This window comes from Balaenoptera ricei, chromosome 1 (assembly GCF_028023285.1).
Source record: "Balaenoptera ricei isolate mBalRic1 chromosome 1, mBalRic1.hap2, whole genome shotgun sequence".
Classification (NCBI taxonomy): domain Eukaryota; kingdom Metazoa; phylum Chordata; class Mammalia; order Artiodactyla; family Balaenopteridae; genus Balaenoptera; species Balaenoptera ricei.
In genome coordinates, this window is record NC_082639.1 from 20923762 (window position 1) to 20940311 (window position 16550).

General features: G+C 43.6%; 1 protein-coding gene across 3 annotated transcripts in view; it reads left to right on the plus strand.

The window, feature by feature from the left end:
* ARID1A (AT-rich interaction domain 1A) overlaps positions 1-16550 on the plus strand; it is a 69122-nt gene that overhangs the window by 14138 nt on the left and 38434 nt on the right. For all 3 annotated transcript variants that reach the window (XM_059916156.1, XM_059916146.1, XM_059916155.1), the window contains exons 2-4: positions 11365-11577; positions 12877-13329; positions 14338-14454. In XM_059916156.1, coding sequence (XP_059772139.1) covers positions 11365-11577; positions 12877-13329; positions 14338-14454 — 783 coding nt within the window. The remainder of the gene's footprint in view (positions 1-11364; positions 11578-12876; positions 13330-14337; positions 14455-16550) is intronic.

Here is a 16550-nt window from a genome sequence, read left to right on the forward strand (position 1 = left end):
TAACAAGGTTGGCTGTGCCCTTGGCCATTCTTTAACTTATTTTATTGTGCCTGTTATAGTGGACATAGGGGGACCAAGGGAAAGGCTGGCATTTTTGGAAAGTGGTCCAGGGCAGACCTAGGAATTATTGAAAGTGCCATGGCTGCTGCTTCTCAGTGTCTTTATCAAAATATAGTACTTGATTGGATTGATTACAATCAAAGCATGATGGCAAACAGATTCCCCTACTGCATGTAAATCAAGTTCCTACAGCTAAGTGATGTGTCACAGATACCTTTTTTAGTATAGAAGGAAAAACTTTGGCAGAATGTAGAACTGTGCACTTAGAGAAATTTAGAACCTTTTTATATGACCCATGCCAGACCAAGTTTGGAATTATAGATAAAGTAAAAGGAATGGGGGAAAAGAGAGCTTTTTAAAGGAGAAGGCAAGGAGGCCTTAAAGTTTTTTGGCTGGAAGCAGTTTTTGCCTTTGCCTTTGCCTTTTTTGTCTATTTTTGAGCAGTTATCTGTAAAGCAATTTAACATATGGAAGAGGGAGTAGTATTTTAGAAACCAGGTCAAAAGAACTAGGTGTGATTTAGAAGTGTTGTCTTTACTGAAAAGTTGGTATATACTCTCCTGGGTAAAGCTCTGTTTGAAAGGCTATGTGACCCTTGCTTCTCCATGTATCCCTTAAGTGTACCGTATCAATTCCTGATTAATGACAAATAGGTAGGGAAGAAAATGTCTAAACCTACTTAGTGCTTCATTCTTAACCTACTCAGTTGGGCTGTGGTCCATCCACAATAAGGTCCTTTCCCTAGTAGAAGCACCAAAGGATGGTTTGTGGGAGGAAATACTTTTTTCTGATGTCAACCTGTAACACCTCGTGTGGGTAGTAAGGTCTGTATATTGTTAAGTTTTTAATTATTAAGCATATACTGGAAGGCAGTATACCAACCTATTTTCCTTGTATACCATCAAGTTTTCTTGGACTTTGATCATATGCCCCATTTCTCAAGAATTTTCAGGATAAGAACTTTTTTTTAGCTCACTTAATTGTCCAGTCCTGTTACTGAAATATTGTCTAATTTAAAGCATACAATAGTTGGGACTTGCCAGTCTGGTAAGAAGTCTTGTGGCAAAACTTTTTTTGAAAAACACGTGAGTACCTACCTACCATTTGGCAGTTGCTTACAGTAATGTAACAGCTACTTAATGAGCTTCTACAATGTATCAGGCAACAGGATTCATAATGCCATGGAGTACTTTCTAGTAGGGAAAGATATAAATAAATAATTACAAATAACTATATAATTATAATTGTAATTAATGCACTGGGGAAGTACTGCCTTCAGTAAATTATTTTCCAACTATTTTATAAAGTAAATTTTTATTTATGGTTACCTTGGCTAGTGGGTGACTTTGTACTGTTGGGCTCCTGGGATAGGTACCAGTCAGTTCTGATTCCCTTTCCCATCACTGCTCCAGGGTCAAGTGTTACAGGAAATTCTCCATCTCAGATTGGACTTGTAATGGGCTAGAGTCCATTGTTTCTCAGTGAGGCTCTTCTTTGTGTGGAGATGCATGGCAGGAAATTTGGCATCCTGCTCCCCAGGTAATAAATGCCAGTAATACCACAGAATCACTGTGATAACCAAAAAGGCACTTTCGTACTTTGTTTCCAAACACTTTTCAGGGCTAGTATTGCCCTGGTTGAAAACCATTGGGCTTTACTGCCAGGATTCTTGGAAGGAGCTATTGAACAGATTCCTTTGGGAGAACAGACTGAAAGTAGGTAGAGCTTGAGAACTGGACTAGTCAACCCTTTTGGTGTCTAACATGTGTGTGTGTGAGTGTGTGTTTAAGTCTTCTTTATTTTTAAAAAATATTTATTTATTTTTGGCTGCGTTGGGTCTTCGTTGCTGCACATGGAGGCTACTCTTCGTTGCAGTGCACGGTCTTCTCATTGTGGTGGCTTCTCTTTGTTGCAGAGCACAGGCTCTAGGCACACGGGCTCAGTAGTTGTGGCACACAGGCTTCGTTGCTCCGCGGCATGTGGGATCTTCCTGGACCAGGGCTCGAACCCATGTCCCCTGCATTGGCAGGCGGATTCTTAACCACTGCGCCACCAGGGAAGTCCTGTATTCTTGTTTTTTAAGTGGGTATTTTGAAACTTCTTTCAGCTCCATTCTGCTTTTTCTCCTATTGAGTATGGAGAGGGGGAAGTAATTTATTTGTTAGTTAACTTCTAGTTGACCACTTTGGGTTTCTGGTCTTGAGTGTGTGGGACCAGACCTTGGTCTGGTTTCTAAGCTTTATTGCTTAGACATTTGGGACTTGTGTAGGATGATAATAGCTAACATTGTGGGTGCTGGAGGATATAGCAATCAAACACAGACACATACCTTGTATTCTAGCCTTGCAGCTTATGTATTCTAGTCTAGGATATAGACATTAAATAAGATAAATAGGTAAACTTTAGCATATAGTATGCTTAGTGATACGTGCTCAGGAGCAAAGTTAATCAGGGATCAACTGTAAGAAGTGTGCAGGATTGAAATCTTAAATGGGTACACCAGGGGAGGCCAAATTGAAGTGATATTTGATGTGAGAGAGCTATACTAATACCTGAGAGAAGAAAGAGTATTCCAGGTGGAGAGATCAGTGAACACAAAGAGTCTGAGGCTGGAGCATGTCCAGCTGGTTTGAAGAACAATGTTTTGTTTCGTTTTAATGTATTAACTTACTTCATTCAACCCTGAGGGTGCTACTACTGCCGTGTCTATTCTGTTGATGTAGAAACTGAGGGACAGAGAAGTTGAAGGCATTGTGGAGGCAGAGCTCTTAGGACTTAACTGTGTTGAACCAGAGCATTTCCTCTCAGCATGAAAGAGGTTAGGAATTGCCAAGACCTCCAGAATTCCACTTTCTCTTTCACAGTCCCCTTTCTTTTCCTCTTTTAAAGTAGGAAAGTTTGTTTTACACACGGATGTCTACCTTCCCGGAGTTTATGTTCTAGTCTAGGATACAGACAGTGAACAAGGTAAATAAGTAAAGCATATAGTATTGTTAGCAATAGGTGGTCAGGTGAACAACAAGACAGTCGGGGATTAAGTATAAGAATTTGGGAAATCTTGGCTTTGAGAATGCTGCTTATTTGGGAATCTGAGGTCCATTCCTGGTTTTTCTCTATTGGCCAGGCACTGCCCTCTTCAGACCATAGTTTGGCTAAGGAAGCTGAACGTGCATCTGAGTTCTAGAGTCATTCTGTGCTGGAGATGGGAGGAGATTTGGAGGGAGGCCATGCAGCCCAAATGCTCCCAGACTGGACATGAGAATTGCCTGAGGAGATTCCTGGCCCCATCCCAGAGCTGCTGATTCAGAATCTAGAGGGCGGGATTCAAGTGTGTAGCTGAGGAGGTTAAGGTACAACCTGGTTAGTGCCTACCCCTCTCTCCCCAGCTGGTCAGAGAACTGGGATTGAAACCCAGGCATTCTCTCAGTCTAGTGTACTCTTTTCACCGTGTTGTAATGCGGCCTTACTCTTGAGATTAAAAAGCTGTAAACAAGGGGATGTTTAATTTTATCAAGTGGCATTTCATTCTTGTTTAATCATTGTCTTGGGGCCTTACTGTTTTATATATTATATCCCTGGGTTTTAAGTAGTACCTGAAGAATTCTTTCTCAAGAAGGTATGTGTCTTTTTTAGAGGCTTTTGTAATTCATTGGAAATCGGGAAAAATTGGTTAGCTAAGTTTGGTCTTCCAAAAAAGTGATCATCATTTTTGGAAGAGCACTTTCTCTTTGAAAGGTGGCTAATGAAAGTGCTCTGGATGAGAAGAACTTTATCATTTGTTGGGGAATTTATTACTTTAGTGCTCTACTTGCTTTATTTGAAGAGCTCTTTCAGGACCCAACGAAGAAATAAAGAAATGCCAGCCACCTGGTTGTGGTTTTTCTGTCACGCCTCTTCTGGGCGGACAGCTGCGAGGTGGTTATTACGGTTGGCTCTCATCATTTGTTTGAGTTTTGTGGACGATTCAGTGACTTTTCCCCCTTTGGTCTCTTTTTTCTACCCTTAGTGAGTTTTTTTCTGACTCTGTGGTCTGGAAGGATGGAGCACAGTAGCCTAAGTATCTCTGAGCCAGGGAGAGAGCCAGGCATCTTGTCTTGTTCTCTATCACTTTAGAGACAGTGTGGGTTGGAAGGTCCTGAGTCTGTTGTCAGGTTGCAGCCCCTCCTAGGAGTTCGGTCAGCTTGATGCTTCAGGTAATGTCTTTGAAATGGGCTCTTACTTAAGGCTGCAAAGGGGAATGTGCCCTGATCTTCAAGAATCATTTCTGTAAACAGAATGGGGTAGAAAGAACTTTTAATTGACTTTGGATTTTTTATTTATATTCAACTTGGACACTTACGGAACATTGAAAGAATTTTTTAAAAAACTCTTTCGGGTGGTAGTTGTAAACTAGTTGTTGGTAATTCCTCTCTCACCACAGGCATATGACCAGTTTGTTGAGAACTGGAATGAACTAGAACTAAAATGAAAGAATTGTTTTCAGTCTCTTGTGAAGTAGAAAAATGGGGTGTTATTCTCAGGTTATGAATGATAAGAAACATAGGCTGAGTGGGTTGATCTCCTGGGTCAGGTGTTGGTACATCTGATGAGAGATTTTTATTTTCTTATCATTAGTATAGCTTCAGGAGATCGTTAGTGATGTCTCTGGTGAGGCCAAATAGGAAGTGAAGAATCTCTTATTATCCTGGGTCACATAAACAGTGTGGGCACATGACTGTTTAAATGCAAAACAAAATGAAGGGAAGGAGTCTCCTTATTTTAGGAGGCAGGGTCTGGGATAGAACTAAACACAGGTTTCTGGGCAGTTTTTCCTTGATTGGGGTTGGGCCCCTAGACCAGTCTTCAAAGCCATGAAGTGTACTGGAGGAGTGAGAAAAAACAGGATGAGGATACAGATGTCTGTGTGGCTGGGGAGGGGGGCACTATGAGAATGATTTATGCTGGTCAGCTCACGTGTATCGGGGTGCAAAGGGTGGTTCTCTCTATGGAATCTACTCTGTCCTTCCTCAGACTGAGTGTGGGGCCACGTGGAGCTTGCAGGAAGCTGAGAGCACGTTGGTTGGGAGAGGCCTTAACTTTTGTATTTATCCCTCCCTGGAATGCTCCTCAATAGGGGAGCGTCCCATAGGGGAACTGGATCAACAGCTGCCGCCTGTCCCTGTAATCACAGGAAGCCAAGGCCGGGTGCCTTTGTATGGGAGCTCCACAGCCAGACAATAGTTTGTGCTGGCGGGGCCATGTGGCGAGTCACGTGACCTGGGGCTGTTTTCTGCCGGGGTCCTTACCCATCTGTTCTTTCGGCTCTTTCTGGGTTATCAGGCGCCAGTCCAAGTCCTCCCAGGCAGCCAGCTTCATGGCCAGAGATTACGAGCACTAACCTTCCTGGCAGGGGTGGTGTGGCTTCGCGTTTATGCAGATTAGCCATGTGTTTCTCACTTCAAGGCGTTCCACAGGAAAAGCCTTTTCCTGTGTTTGGCTCTCAGTGGGCGGTTCCCAGCTTACTGTACTGGGACTCAGCAAGCAGCAGGCGTGCACGAGAGGGATCACAGTACACTGGCCCCCTCCCATTCCACCTCCAGTGCTACGTCACCACAACACAACCGCTCGAGCTCTCATACTGTTGGTGTCATTCATTCGGTGCCAAGATTGCTTTAAAAAATTCCCTTGGCCCCAGTTCAAACAGGAGTACAGCTGGGATGTGTTAGATTTTAGGCAGTCTGCCCTCAATTTGAGATGAGTTATAAATAGCAGTGCCGACTTCCTTAACTACCGCTCTCTGAGGTAAAATGCAGGTTAATTACTGTGGGAATCAATTAGGTGGTTCTTTTGGTTAAAGAGCCAGGGTTGCTTTTTTTAATTGTTATTATTAAAAGTCATACAACAAATCTGGCCAGGAATAAATTGAAAGCGCAATGAGTAAGAAATAATATTCTAGGTTTCTACTGGCCTCAACTAGTTGGCATTTAGGGTGACAGGACAAGTGGTAGTCAAGACTTCTGCTTTCTGATGGACACATTTTTGGCAGCCCAGTCCATCTCTCTCCAGTCATGTTCTTGCTGGTCCTTGGGTACCAAATCTGGCTCCTTTGGTTTGCTACACGGTCACTTCCTTTCTGCATCTTTGGATTGGGACTGAAGCCTGGAACTTTCCTCAGTTGGACTTTTATTTCAAGAAAATTAAGAAGTTTCTCTTTCCTGGTGCCACTGCATGTGGTGTGGTGCGTTTTGGTGAACAGTATCTCTCATTTTGAGGTTGGAGTCCCTGGCCCCGCCTTCTCTGCTCTCTTCTCAATCAGTTGTGATCAGACGTTGGAGAATTTGAAGTCCAGTGTGTTATATCTCAGCAACCCCTTAGGTCGTTATGGCTTTCCTTGGTGCAATAAGAAGTTGTAAGGGATTCCATTAGCCCTCTGATCTGGAGGGGCTTTTAATTCCATTTGCTTAGAGCAGGGAAACTCTGTGCAAGTGGCTAGTCTGTAAGCTGTTTGTTCTGAATATATTCAAAGGGACCAGCCTGCTAGGCGTCCTTGCCTTTGATGCCTAGGGAAACTGCAACTTTTGATGCATTTCATTTGGCAGGCAGTTTGTAACACGTCCAGTGATCTGGAAAGAGATAAGTGGTGAATAGAGATGGGGGTTTTCTTATGGCTCTTTTCCTCTTTTTTATTTTTATTTTTTATGAATGCAGGAGAGTATATAGCAGGGGGCCCGACTTCCCTGATCAAGGGGGCAGCATTTTCCTCTCAATTATGTGTCTTTGTGGCAGAGCCTTTGCTTTTGAAGTGTAATCACAGTAATCTACGCCTGTGGTTTCCCATTGAAGGGATTTCCTCTCTGTCTTTCCCAGAGTGGAATCTCTGGCTCTTTGGTGTTTCCCATCCTCTGCCTCTTCCTTGGTGCCTGCAGACTGCTGATACTGGTTTTTCTATCTTGTATGTAGTAGGGATTTTTCTGGTCTGAAATTGCTACTTTCCAAAAAAACTGATTAGTGAAGATTTAAGGCCCCTTCTCTGTTATGAAAGATTGGAAGATGACATTTCATCTATAACTGCAAATCACAAATCTTTCACAGTGCTTTTAAGTGTCAGAAGTGTGAGTTCAGTCCCTGCCTACCTCCCCTTCTGATATGAGCAGATGTTTAACTTTGACATGAGACCAGAGTAATCTGGTTGAACTGAATATATTTTAGTTGCTAAGCTGTGTATTCCGTTTATTATAACCCTTTAGTGAAGGGAAGGGGTCAGAAATCTAATGTCCAGGAAAGGGAAATGTCTTAATTTCATTTTTTAGAATAAGAATTTTTTTAACTTGCGTTTATTTTTAGTCTGCAAGGAGTTTCTAAAGTTAATGGAAGAATCCTTGAACCCTTTAGTAGCTGTCCTCAATTGGGAGTGCAGGCATCCTGATGTGAGAGATGGGGCGGGGGTGGCTGGTAGGGGGGAGTAACTTGCCTTTAGCCTTTTGTTTTTAAGCAGTGTGTTTGTGGATGCCTGTGTGGTTTGACGACCTCTCTGGTTATAGGAGAGAGCCACTTAAGGATGGCGCTTAAGATTCTCCTCAGAGGTGTGCTCATTCTTCCTTGACTGTTTGTTCTACCCTCCCCTTTGCATTTTCAGTTCAGTCCCCATTTTTTTCTACCCTCAAAGTCATAACCTGGTTTAGGGGTGTCCCTGGCCCTTTGGCTAGGTGGTTTAATCTAGGCTTTCTTCCCATAGTATCCCCTACCCACTTCTTAAAGTAGGGCAGCCTGGCACAGTGAAGTTCCTGAGCCCTAGTTCTGCACTTGGGGTCTTTGGGGGCACTTTGAAGATAAAATACCTGATCTCCGATTTCCGAGAACTTGGTCTCGAGAGATGCAGTCAGTTAGCTGGACAACTAAGTGCTAAACCTATGATTCTGACTGATTTTACAATAGGACATTTAGAAGTGTGAAAGAACAGAATGTGCTAAAGAAGTGGGAAGTGGCTTCATGTTGAAGGGTTGGGTTTCTGCTGGTGGAAGCCATTGTGGACAGGAGGGCAGGGCAGGGTACTATTGCATAGAGCTGGACATGTGGGAAGTCTGGCATGAGGCTGAAAAATGCGTAGAACCGGAGCACTGTGGCAGACTTTAGAGCCAGGCAGAAGCACTATTTATCATTATTGATAATAGCTACTATTCATTGGGCGTTTAAGTACCAGGCACTGTGTGAAGTGTGTTATGTGCGCTTTATGTTTTTTTTGTTTTTGTTTTTTGGCTGCGTTGGGTCTTTGATGGTGTGCGTGGGCTTTCTCTAGTTGCGGTGAGCGGGGGTTACTCTTCGTCGCAGTGCGTGGGCTTCTCATTGTGGTGGCTTCTCTTGTTGCAGAGCACGGGCTCTAGGCGCGCGGGCTTCAGTAGTTGTGGCACACGGGCTCTAGAGCACAGGCTCAGTAGTTGTGGTGCACGGGCTTAGTTGCTCCGCAGCATGTGGGATCTTCCTGGACCAGGGCTCGAACCCGTGTCCCCTGCATTGGCAGGTGGATTCTTAACCACTGCGTCACCTGGGAAGCCCCAGTTATGTGCATTTTAGTTAAAGAATTGATGTGCTCAAGGTCAGACAGTTAGGATTTGAACCCAAGTCTATCGATTTATTACTTTCTTTGCTCTTTCTGTTTGATACTGTACATGATGTAGTAGGTACGAAGTTTGGGGCTGTTGTTGAGCAGGGAGAGGTGAAAATGATTTGTGAGTATTGCTCTAGAACTGTGCAGTCCAATATAACCACCAGCTACATGTGGTTATTTGAATTTAATTAAAAGTAAATAAAAAGAATTCAGTTCCTCAGTCACACTAGCCATATTTCAAGTACTTAATAGTCACACAACACAGAAAATTTTATTGGGCAGTGTTTCTCTAGATCACTGGTTCTCAGCTAGTAATATACATTAGAACTAGGGAATTCCCTGGTGGTCCAGTGGTTAGGACTCGGCGCTTTCACTGCCGTGGCCTGGGTTCAATCCCTGGTTGGGGAACTAAGAACTAAGATCCCGCAAGCCATGCATTGCCACACACACACACACAAACGAATCATCCAAGGATCTTAAGGGGTTTAGGGGGAGGGAGCCCAAGCCTTTCTAGACCCACTAAATTGGAATCTCTAGGGAGAGGCCTGGGCATTTGTGAAGCTTCTCACATCTGGTCTGTAGCCGTGGTTAATAGCTGCTGCTCTAGAAGCTCCGTAGTAACCATGGTAATGACTGCCCCTTGTGTGTTGAGGAGATCTAGACTGACAGAGATACCCAGAGTGGGCTGGTCTCTGTTCAGCAAATGTAGTCTCTTCACCGGGGGGCCACATGGACAGCAGCTGCAGTCTAGGACAAGATGAGAATCTCCTTGTTATTTGCGGCATGATGTGGCCGTGTAAGCCCCTGAGTTTTTTGTAGGAGAGAATGGTGATGTTTTGGCTCCATTGCCAGGTGTATCTGGGGAAGACCACATGCTATTTATTACTCACTAGTTCGGTTGTTGAATTTGAACTTCCTAAACAGGCCCAAAAGAATCCACGTGACTCCAAAGTTATGATCGGGAATGTTATTGGAGCTTCTGATACAGAGGCAGGTCTGGGCAAAAATTGTTTAGTTATGATTGTTGGAAATAGCACTTTAATAATATTGACATGTAGTAGTGATTTGGGACACGGTTTTACTATGATTCTCGTAGTTTAGAAACTTCGAGGTTTCAGTGTTAACCTTTTAAGGTGAGATTTCAGCTGCAACCTAAGAGAGAACTTCGTTTCTGCTTTTTTTCTGTTAGTATTTAGAAGAATAGTCTCTGTGGCTTTTTATCTTATCCATTTTCCTCATGACAGCTCGACTTCCTCATTATTATAAAACACTTAGGTAGTGTGCTGCAAAAAAAAAAAAAAAAAAGTGTGTGTGTGTGTGTATATATATATATATATATACACACACACACACACACACACACACACACACACACATACAGAGAACCAATTTGAGTGTCCCCCTCCCCTTATTTTGGAGGGGTTTGTGTTGTTGTTTTTTTAAGGTTAGAATAATTTATTAATTACAGAATGATAGAACCAGAAGGGACCCTAGGTGTAACCGAGGCCAGTGGTTCTTAAAGTATGGTGGTCCCTGGACCAGCAGCATCAACATCACCTGGGAACTGCTGTAAACGCATATCTTAGGCACCCCCCTCAACCTACAGAGTCATATTCTGGGGATGGGTCCCAGCAGTGTGCGTTTTAACAAGCCTTCCGGCTGATTCTGATGTATTCTGAAGCTTGAGAACCACTGAATTCCTTAATATCTACTCCCCATCCCCAATTTAAAATTCAGTTTTCAAGTTTTACGTGAGGTCCAGGCCTACTCGGCAACTTGGGTGTATCTATCTAAGTACTTAGAGATACTCCCTCCTTCCCTTCTCACCACCAATAGATATAGGTAGGCATCTCTGGGAGGGGAAAGTGTGCTGGGCCTCTGTTCTACGTAGCTCCAATAAGATAAAATTATGTCAGAAAGTGAATGAGTTGACTGATCCTGTTGCACCACAAAGAGCTGGAAGTTATGTTTGTAGCCAAATACCTATGAGCTTTGAGGTTCCATTATTGGTACTTCTGTATCTTGTCTTTTAGAGAGACATAATCTCTACCCGCCTTACACCCTCAAGTTCTTGACTATTAAAGGAGGTGAACTTTTCAGTTGAGTTGTACAAGGCTCTAAATAAATTCAAGGTCACAATTCCCTCAACAACTGTAACTTAGCTATGATACCCAATTGGAAGAAAGCATAAATTTAAGTCCTCGTGCCATAGCACAACTGGGCTCTGGATGTGCAAGGAAATAAGTTTCCACTATTTAAAGAATAAAAACATCTAGATGCTTGTGTATTTGAATTCCCTACCACAGTATTAAAGCATCAGTTTTGGTGTTATTGAACAGGATCATGGCAGAGTATAGCAGCACCATCCCCTCCCAACTGAAGGGCCTTTGTTGTCATTTTTCTGTACCATAGAGTACGTGTATTCATTGCTCCACACCTGGCCCGTTCCTTGGATCTCAAGTAGTACCACACTTATAAAGTAGTATATAGCTTAGAAGATGCTTTCACAAACTGGTGGTGTTTCCATTTTACATATGACAAAATCAAGGTTCTGAGGAAGGTTAAATGACTTGCTCAAGGGTTACTAGGTCTGTACCATTACTTTATTTCATAGTAACTGTTTTCCTTTATGGCATACAGACCTGTATGCCAAGGTTTGTGTTCATATTGGCTAGAGGACATCAAAGCTTCAGGTTAATGAAATGCTCTTTATTTTGTAGCCATCCAGTCCAATGGATCAGATGGGCAAGATGAGACCTCAGCCATACGGCGGGACTAACCCATACTCGCAACAACAGGGACCTCCATCAGGACCGCAGCAAGGACATGGGTACCCAGGGCAGCCATATGGGTCCCAGACCCCGCAGCGGTACCCGATGACCATGCAGGGCCGAGCGCAGAGTACCATGGGCGGCCTCTCTTACGCACAGCAGGTAGATGTTGACTCCGATTACCTTAATCCTTGTTGCTGTCCAAGATGTGGTCTTCAGCTGTAGAATCAGAATGTGTCTTTGGTTTCCAAACCTCTTGAAAGGAACATAGGCCAACTGACTCAGTTAGTTTCACTCTGCTACGTATAAGGCCAAGGTTGTGGTCACCATCGCATGTATGCTTGAAGGAAAACTGCTCCCTGGCCACCTGCTATACGTATCTGTCTTCTTTGACCTGGCTGGCCTGCTTGTACCCACTGAATGGCGATCTCTGAAGGAAGTGGGAAGAAAGCAAAAGGCAGTGGCTGAGCACCAATCCACTGCTACCAAGAAAAACCACTCATACCATGTGCCCTGGGGAGAGAAGAGGCCCTTCATGTTCTCAAGGCCTTCAACATACAGCTGTCTGGTTTAAAGTGAATGTTTAGAAGGGACTGGGAGTAGCAGGAAAAGGGAAGATTGAGCAGTAAAGATGCTAACAGTGCTGTTGCAGATGTTAAGATTTTACTCATCTCCTTTTATCTGACCATCCACACCATCATCTTTTTATGGCCATTTTTTGTTTTGACAGCATTTTCTACCATTTATGTGTGAGTGATATTCATACTGAAAATGGTGAGGGATAGAATATAAGACGGAACTTTACTTCTAATACTTGAAAGCAAAGTATGCCCTTATATAAAATCACTTTTTTTTTTCAATGAGAAAATGGAGGAGAGTTGGGAAGGATATTATTGGTCTTTTTTTCCCCCCTCCTTGCCAGATGTATCCCTGGTGCCTAGAGTAGTGCCTGGTACAAGTAAGTAAGCAAGTAGGCTGTCAGATACTTTTTGAATGAAGACTAAATGAAAAAGAGCACCAGGGTAGTTTAGTGATTGGCATACCACCTGGATTCTAAACCCTAGGTTTTCAGTCGGCTGAGCCAGCCTGCTCTTGACTCTTCGTTGGGGCTGGGATACAGATTCCTAGCGCTTATAAAAACAGTCTAGGCCATGATAAAAGGAGTAGACTCATTGGTGAAAACAGCTGTTCTTGAACTCTTGTAAGTTGACCAGATTTTTATTAAATAGTGTAAATTTTCTGCGAATGAATGTAGTCCACTTCAGAACAAACCAACTAGGAACTCAGCCTGGCTGTCCTTCCTGGCTCAGTTTAACAGGGTTGGTAGAAAAACCCTGGGCCTTCTAACTGTGAGGCTTGGCTTGCTGGCTTTGTATACCCACTTTCAGGGCATGGCTTCTGACATAATCACCTTTCTTCATCCAGAAGGGTCAGTGCTAAAAGTATCCTTTCCTTTTACAGATTCCACCTTATGGACAGCCAGGCCCCAGCGGGTATGGTCAGCAGGGCCAGGCTCCGTATTACAACCAGCAAAGCCCTCACCCCCAGCAGCAGCAGCAGCCCTACTCCCAGCAGCCACCATCCCAGACCCCTCACGCCCAGCCTTCATATCAGCAGCAGCCTCAGTCTCAGCCACCGCAGCTCCAGTCCTCTCAGCCTCCGTATTCCCAGCAGCCATCCCAGCCCCCCCATCAGCAGTCCCCAACCCCGTACCCCACCCAGCAGTCCACCACCCAGCAGCACCCCCAGAGCCAGCCCCCCTACTCACAGCCGCAGGCACAGTCTCCTTACCAGCAGCCGCCACCTCAGCAGCCAGCATCCTCGACGCTTTCCCAGCAGGCTGCGTACCCTCAGCCCCAGTCTCAGCAGTCACAGCAAACTGCCTATTCTCAGCAGCGCTTCCCTCCACCACAGGTAAGATGCCTCTTCCTCATGCCCTTCCCTACGTGTGACCGCAGACTTTGGGGGTTGGTGTCATGAGAACTTTGCCGTACAGAATTGGTTCTCTGATTGAACTAATTAAGATATAACTGCATAAAAACCTGAAGCTCTCCATACTCATGAAATAGGGCAATGGAAAGTTGCATAGGCAGAAAAGAAATAAAGATAACGGGACTGATTTTTTTTTTTTTTTTCTTTTTTTTTAAACTCAGAATTCAGAACTTGAGCATCCAAGTTAGTTTGGTCTTTTTTAAAACAGTCGCTTTGGGAGGCTGTACTGTACATTCATCCAACTGCCGTTCCATTCTGCTATTGCTCAGAATATTTTGGAGCCCTTCATTTGAAATTGCTGTCAGAGCTGACATCACATTCTTTAGAATATTCTCAGTGATAGCAAATCCTTTTATTTTTTTGAGAGTGGATTTGATTTTGGGAAATAGCTAAAATTCATTTGTAGCCATGTCTATGAGCAAGGTAGGTGATAAAGTCTAAAAATAACAATTTGGGCTTTATTCTTTAAGGAGCAAAAAAAGGAGAATGACTGAGTGATGACAGGTCCATTAAAGATTTTGTGCATTGGTGGCATTGTTGGAATAAATTTCTTTAAAGGAAGCAGTACTCATTTTAATGCAGAGGTCCTAGTGTGAGTGTTTTGTTGGTGTTTTTGAATCAGGTGGTCTCATTCCTTGTTAGATATAACTTGTAGTTAGCTAGACTTTAGCATTTATCCCCAAGTAACAGCTTTCTGTGGGTGGTGATAAATGGTCAAGAGTGCCATCAGAGAGTCTTATGTCCACTGTTGACATTCTTAAGAGCCACAACTTGTTTTTTTCTGCCTTTGGATAATATTGTGTGTGATTGGGCAGTCTCTCACACCTAGCTTCCCCTGTTTGAGAGAGTCCCATAGGCCTTTCATCATGAAGCAAGCTTGCCTGGTTTATCAATACCAGGCTCTCACGGCTTTTGTTTTTCTTGTTTTAGGAGTTATCTCAAGATTCATTTGGGTCTCAGGCATCCTCAGCCCCCTCAATGACCTCCAGTAAGGGAGGGCAAGAAGATATGAACCTGAGTCTTCAGTCAAGACCTTCAAGCTTGCCTGTGAGTATTTCTGCCACCCTCTAAAAGATGATGGGGGCAGAGAGAAAAGCAAAGAAAACCAGTTTCTGATTGGATGTTTTGGTGGTATTGAGCTAAATGAATGACGAGCTATTCCTTGAATTCAGGCTCAAAATTCTGAATAGGAATTTATGGTCTGACCTTATAGAATGTCTGTTTTGGTTGCCTGCCCAGGGAAGAATATGTGTGTGATCTCTGTTTAGAGATCTAAACACTGTTTTAAAGTTTTTTTGTTTGTTCATCTTACTTTTGAGGGCTTAATTTTTAGGTGTTTGTCTGAGCGGTAAGCTAGGAGGTAGGATCTGGGGTGCATTCAGCATGGATTGTCACATTGAGCATGGCGGAGTAAAAGCAAATTTTCTAGTTGTTTTGTGTGAATAGGTGCTTTTGTCCAGTAGAGTTTTTGGTGCCCAGATGTTTGATTAGTGTTTACAGAATGGACTGACAGTATCCTGAGAAAGACCGTGTGGTCTGCTGATTAAGAGCTTGGGCTCTAGAGTCAGAGTTCCTGGGTCTGCATTTTGACTCTGCCGCTAACTCTGGATCCTTGAGCAAGTCAGTTAACCTCTCCATGCCTTAGTTTTTGCATCTGTAAAATGAAACTCTTAAGTACCCACTTCATGGAGAGGTTAATATTAAATAAGTTAATATAAAGAGAGTACTGGTGCTTGTAGGTGCTCCATAAATGTCAGCTGTTATCATCATCATCTTAGAGGGACTATACTTGATACTCAGAGGCAGTTAACACCAACTATTTAATAGTAGGCTGGTTCTGGGAACATTTTACCTTTGGTCTTAGCTCTGCCACTACACGTGGGCAAGTCACTTAGGCTGGGCACAGGAATAAAATGGGATGTTCTGAAATCTAGTAAGACTGCAGGTAGCAAACCCTTCATTACAAATCTGACTTCAGTTTAGGAAATGGAAATTCAGCCACAGGTGCAAATAAGATTCTTTTGAAATTTTGATTCTACTTGGATTTGAAGCTTGTCTCTTCATTTATCCTGACCTTGGAGAAAATGGTTTTGGGATCTTTAAGGAATAGGTGGGAGGCAGGAACTCACTTCATCATGAAGCCTCCATGGCTTCCCCTGAAGATCTGTGAGCCATAACCTTGGTAGGGCAAGGTCTGTGGAGTCCCTCAGCACCTGTAATTCAGGCTTCCCAGGCCAGGATGAATAGCTATTGTCAGATGGGACTTCTGAGACTGTTGACTTTCTCAGCTGAGGAATTGGGGGAGGAAGTGTCTGAATAAGGCAATCACTCTTTGTTCCCTTCTCATTAATGTCTGTTGCAATCCTTTTCTGCATCCTGAACTTCACTGGAATGTGCTTTTTAACCTGATTCAGTCAGAACTGTGTAACCACTCCCTCATCATCTATGGTCTGTGGCTGAATCTGGGTGAGGTACTATTGTGGCAAGAATCCAGATCGGTGGATTTCTACCAGTGCTGTAAGTTGCTCCTCATCAAAAAGTTTCTGCTTGTTTCTAGTGACCTTTTGATTGAACTGTATTTGATAGTTTTCAGTCCTGAGAAACCTAGCCTACAAACATGTAGTGTGTCTTTTAAGGGTTGAGAGCCTTATACTGTTGAATCCAAGAGCTTGATTTGACCTTCCGAAGTGAAGACACTGGTAGCCTCTTGGGCCCAGGAGAGGGTTGTTCCTGGGTTAGCCTGTCACAAGGAGCATTCCCAGGTTCAGGCTTCTACTGTAGATTCATACAAATGGTTCATTTGCTTTGTAGTAGAAGCTCCGTGTGAGAGGTGAGCTGGCTGGGTTATTGGCATCTTGTTTGTTGAACTGCTTTTTATCCCTCTGCTACTTGGACAAAGAAACAAAAGGTGGTTTACTCTTCGAAATTTTGGTTTGATGCCAGATTTGCCTAACCAGGCTGGGGAAATAGTCACATCTGAAGAAGGGAGAAGGCTGGATTCCCTGCAAGGGGCCCACTCCTTTCTTAAGCAAGTGTGTTAAGGGAGCCCTAAGTTCGCCAGTGAATCCCTCCACTCAGCACGTGTTTGTTTGACTCCAGAGCAGATGCTATGCTGACTGGAGGGCAGCCCCATCAGTGTTCCA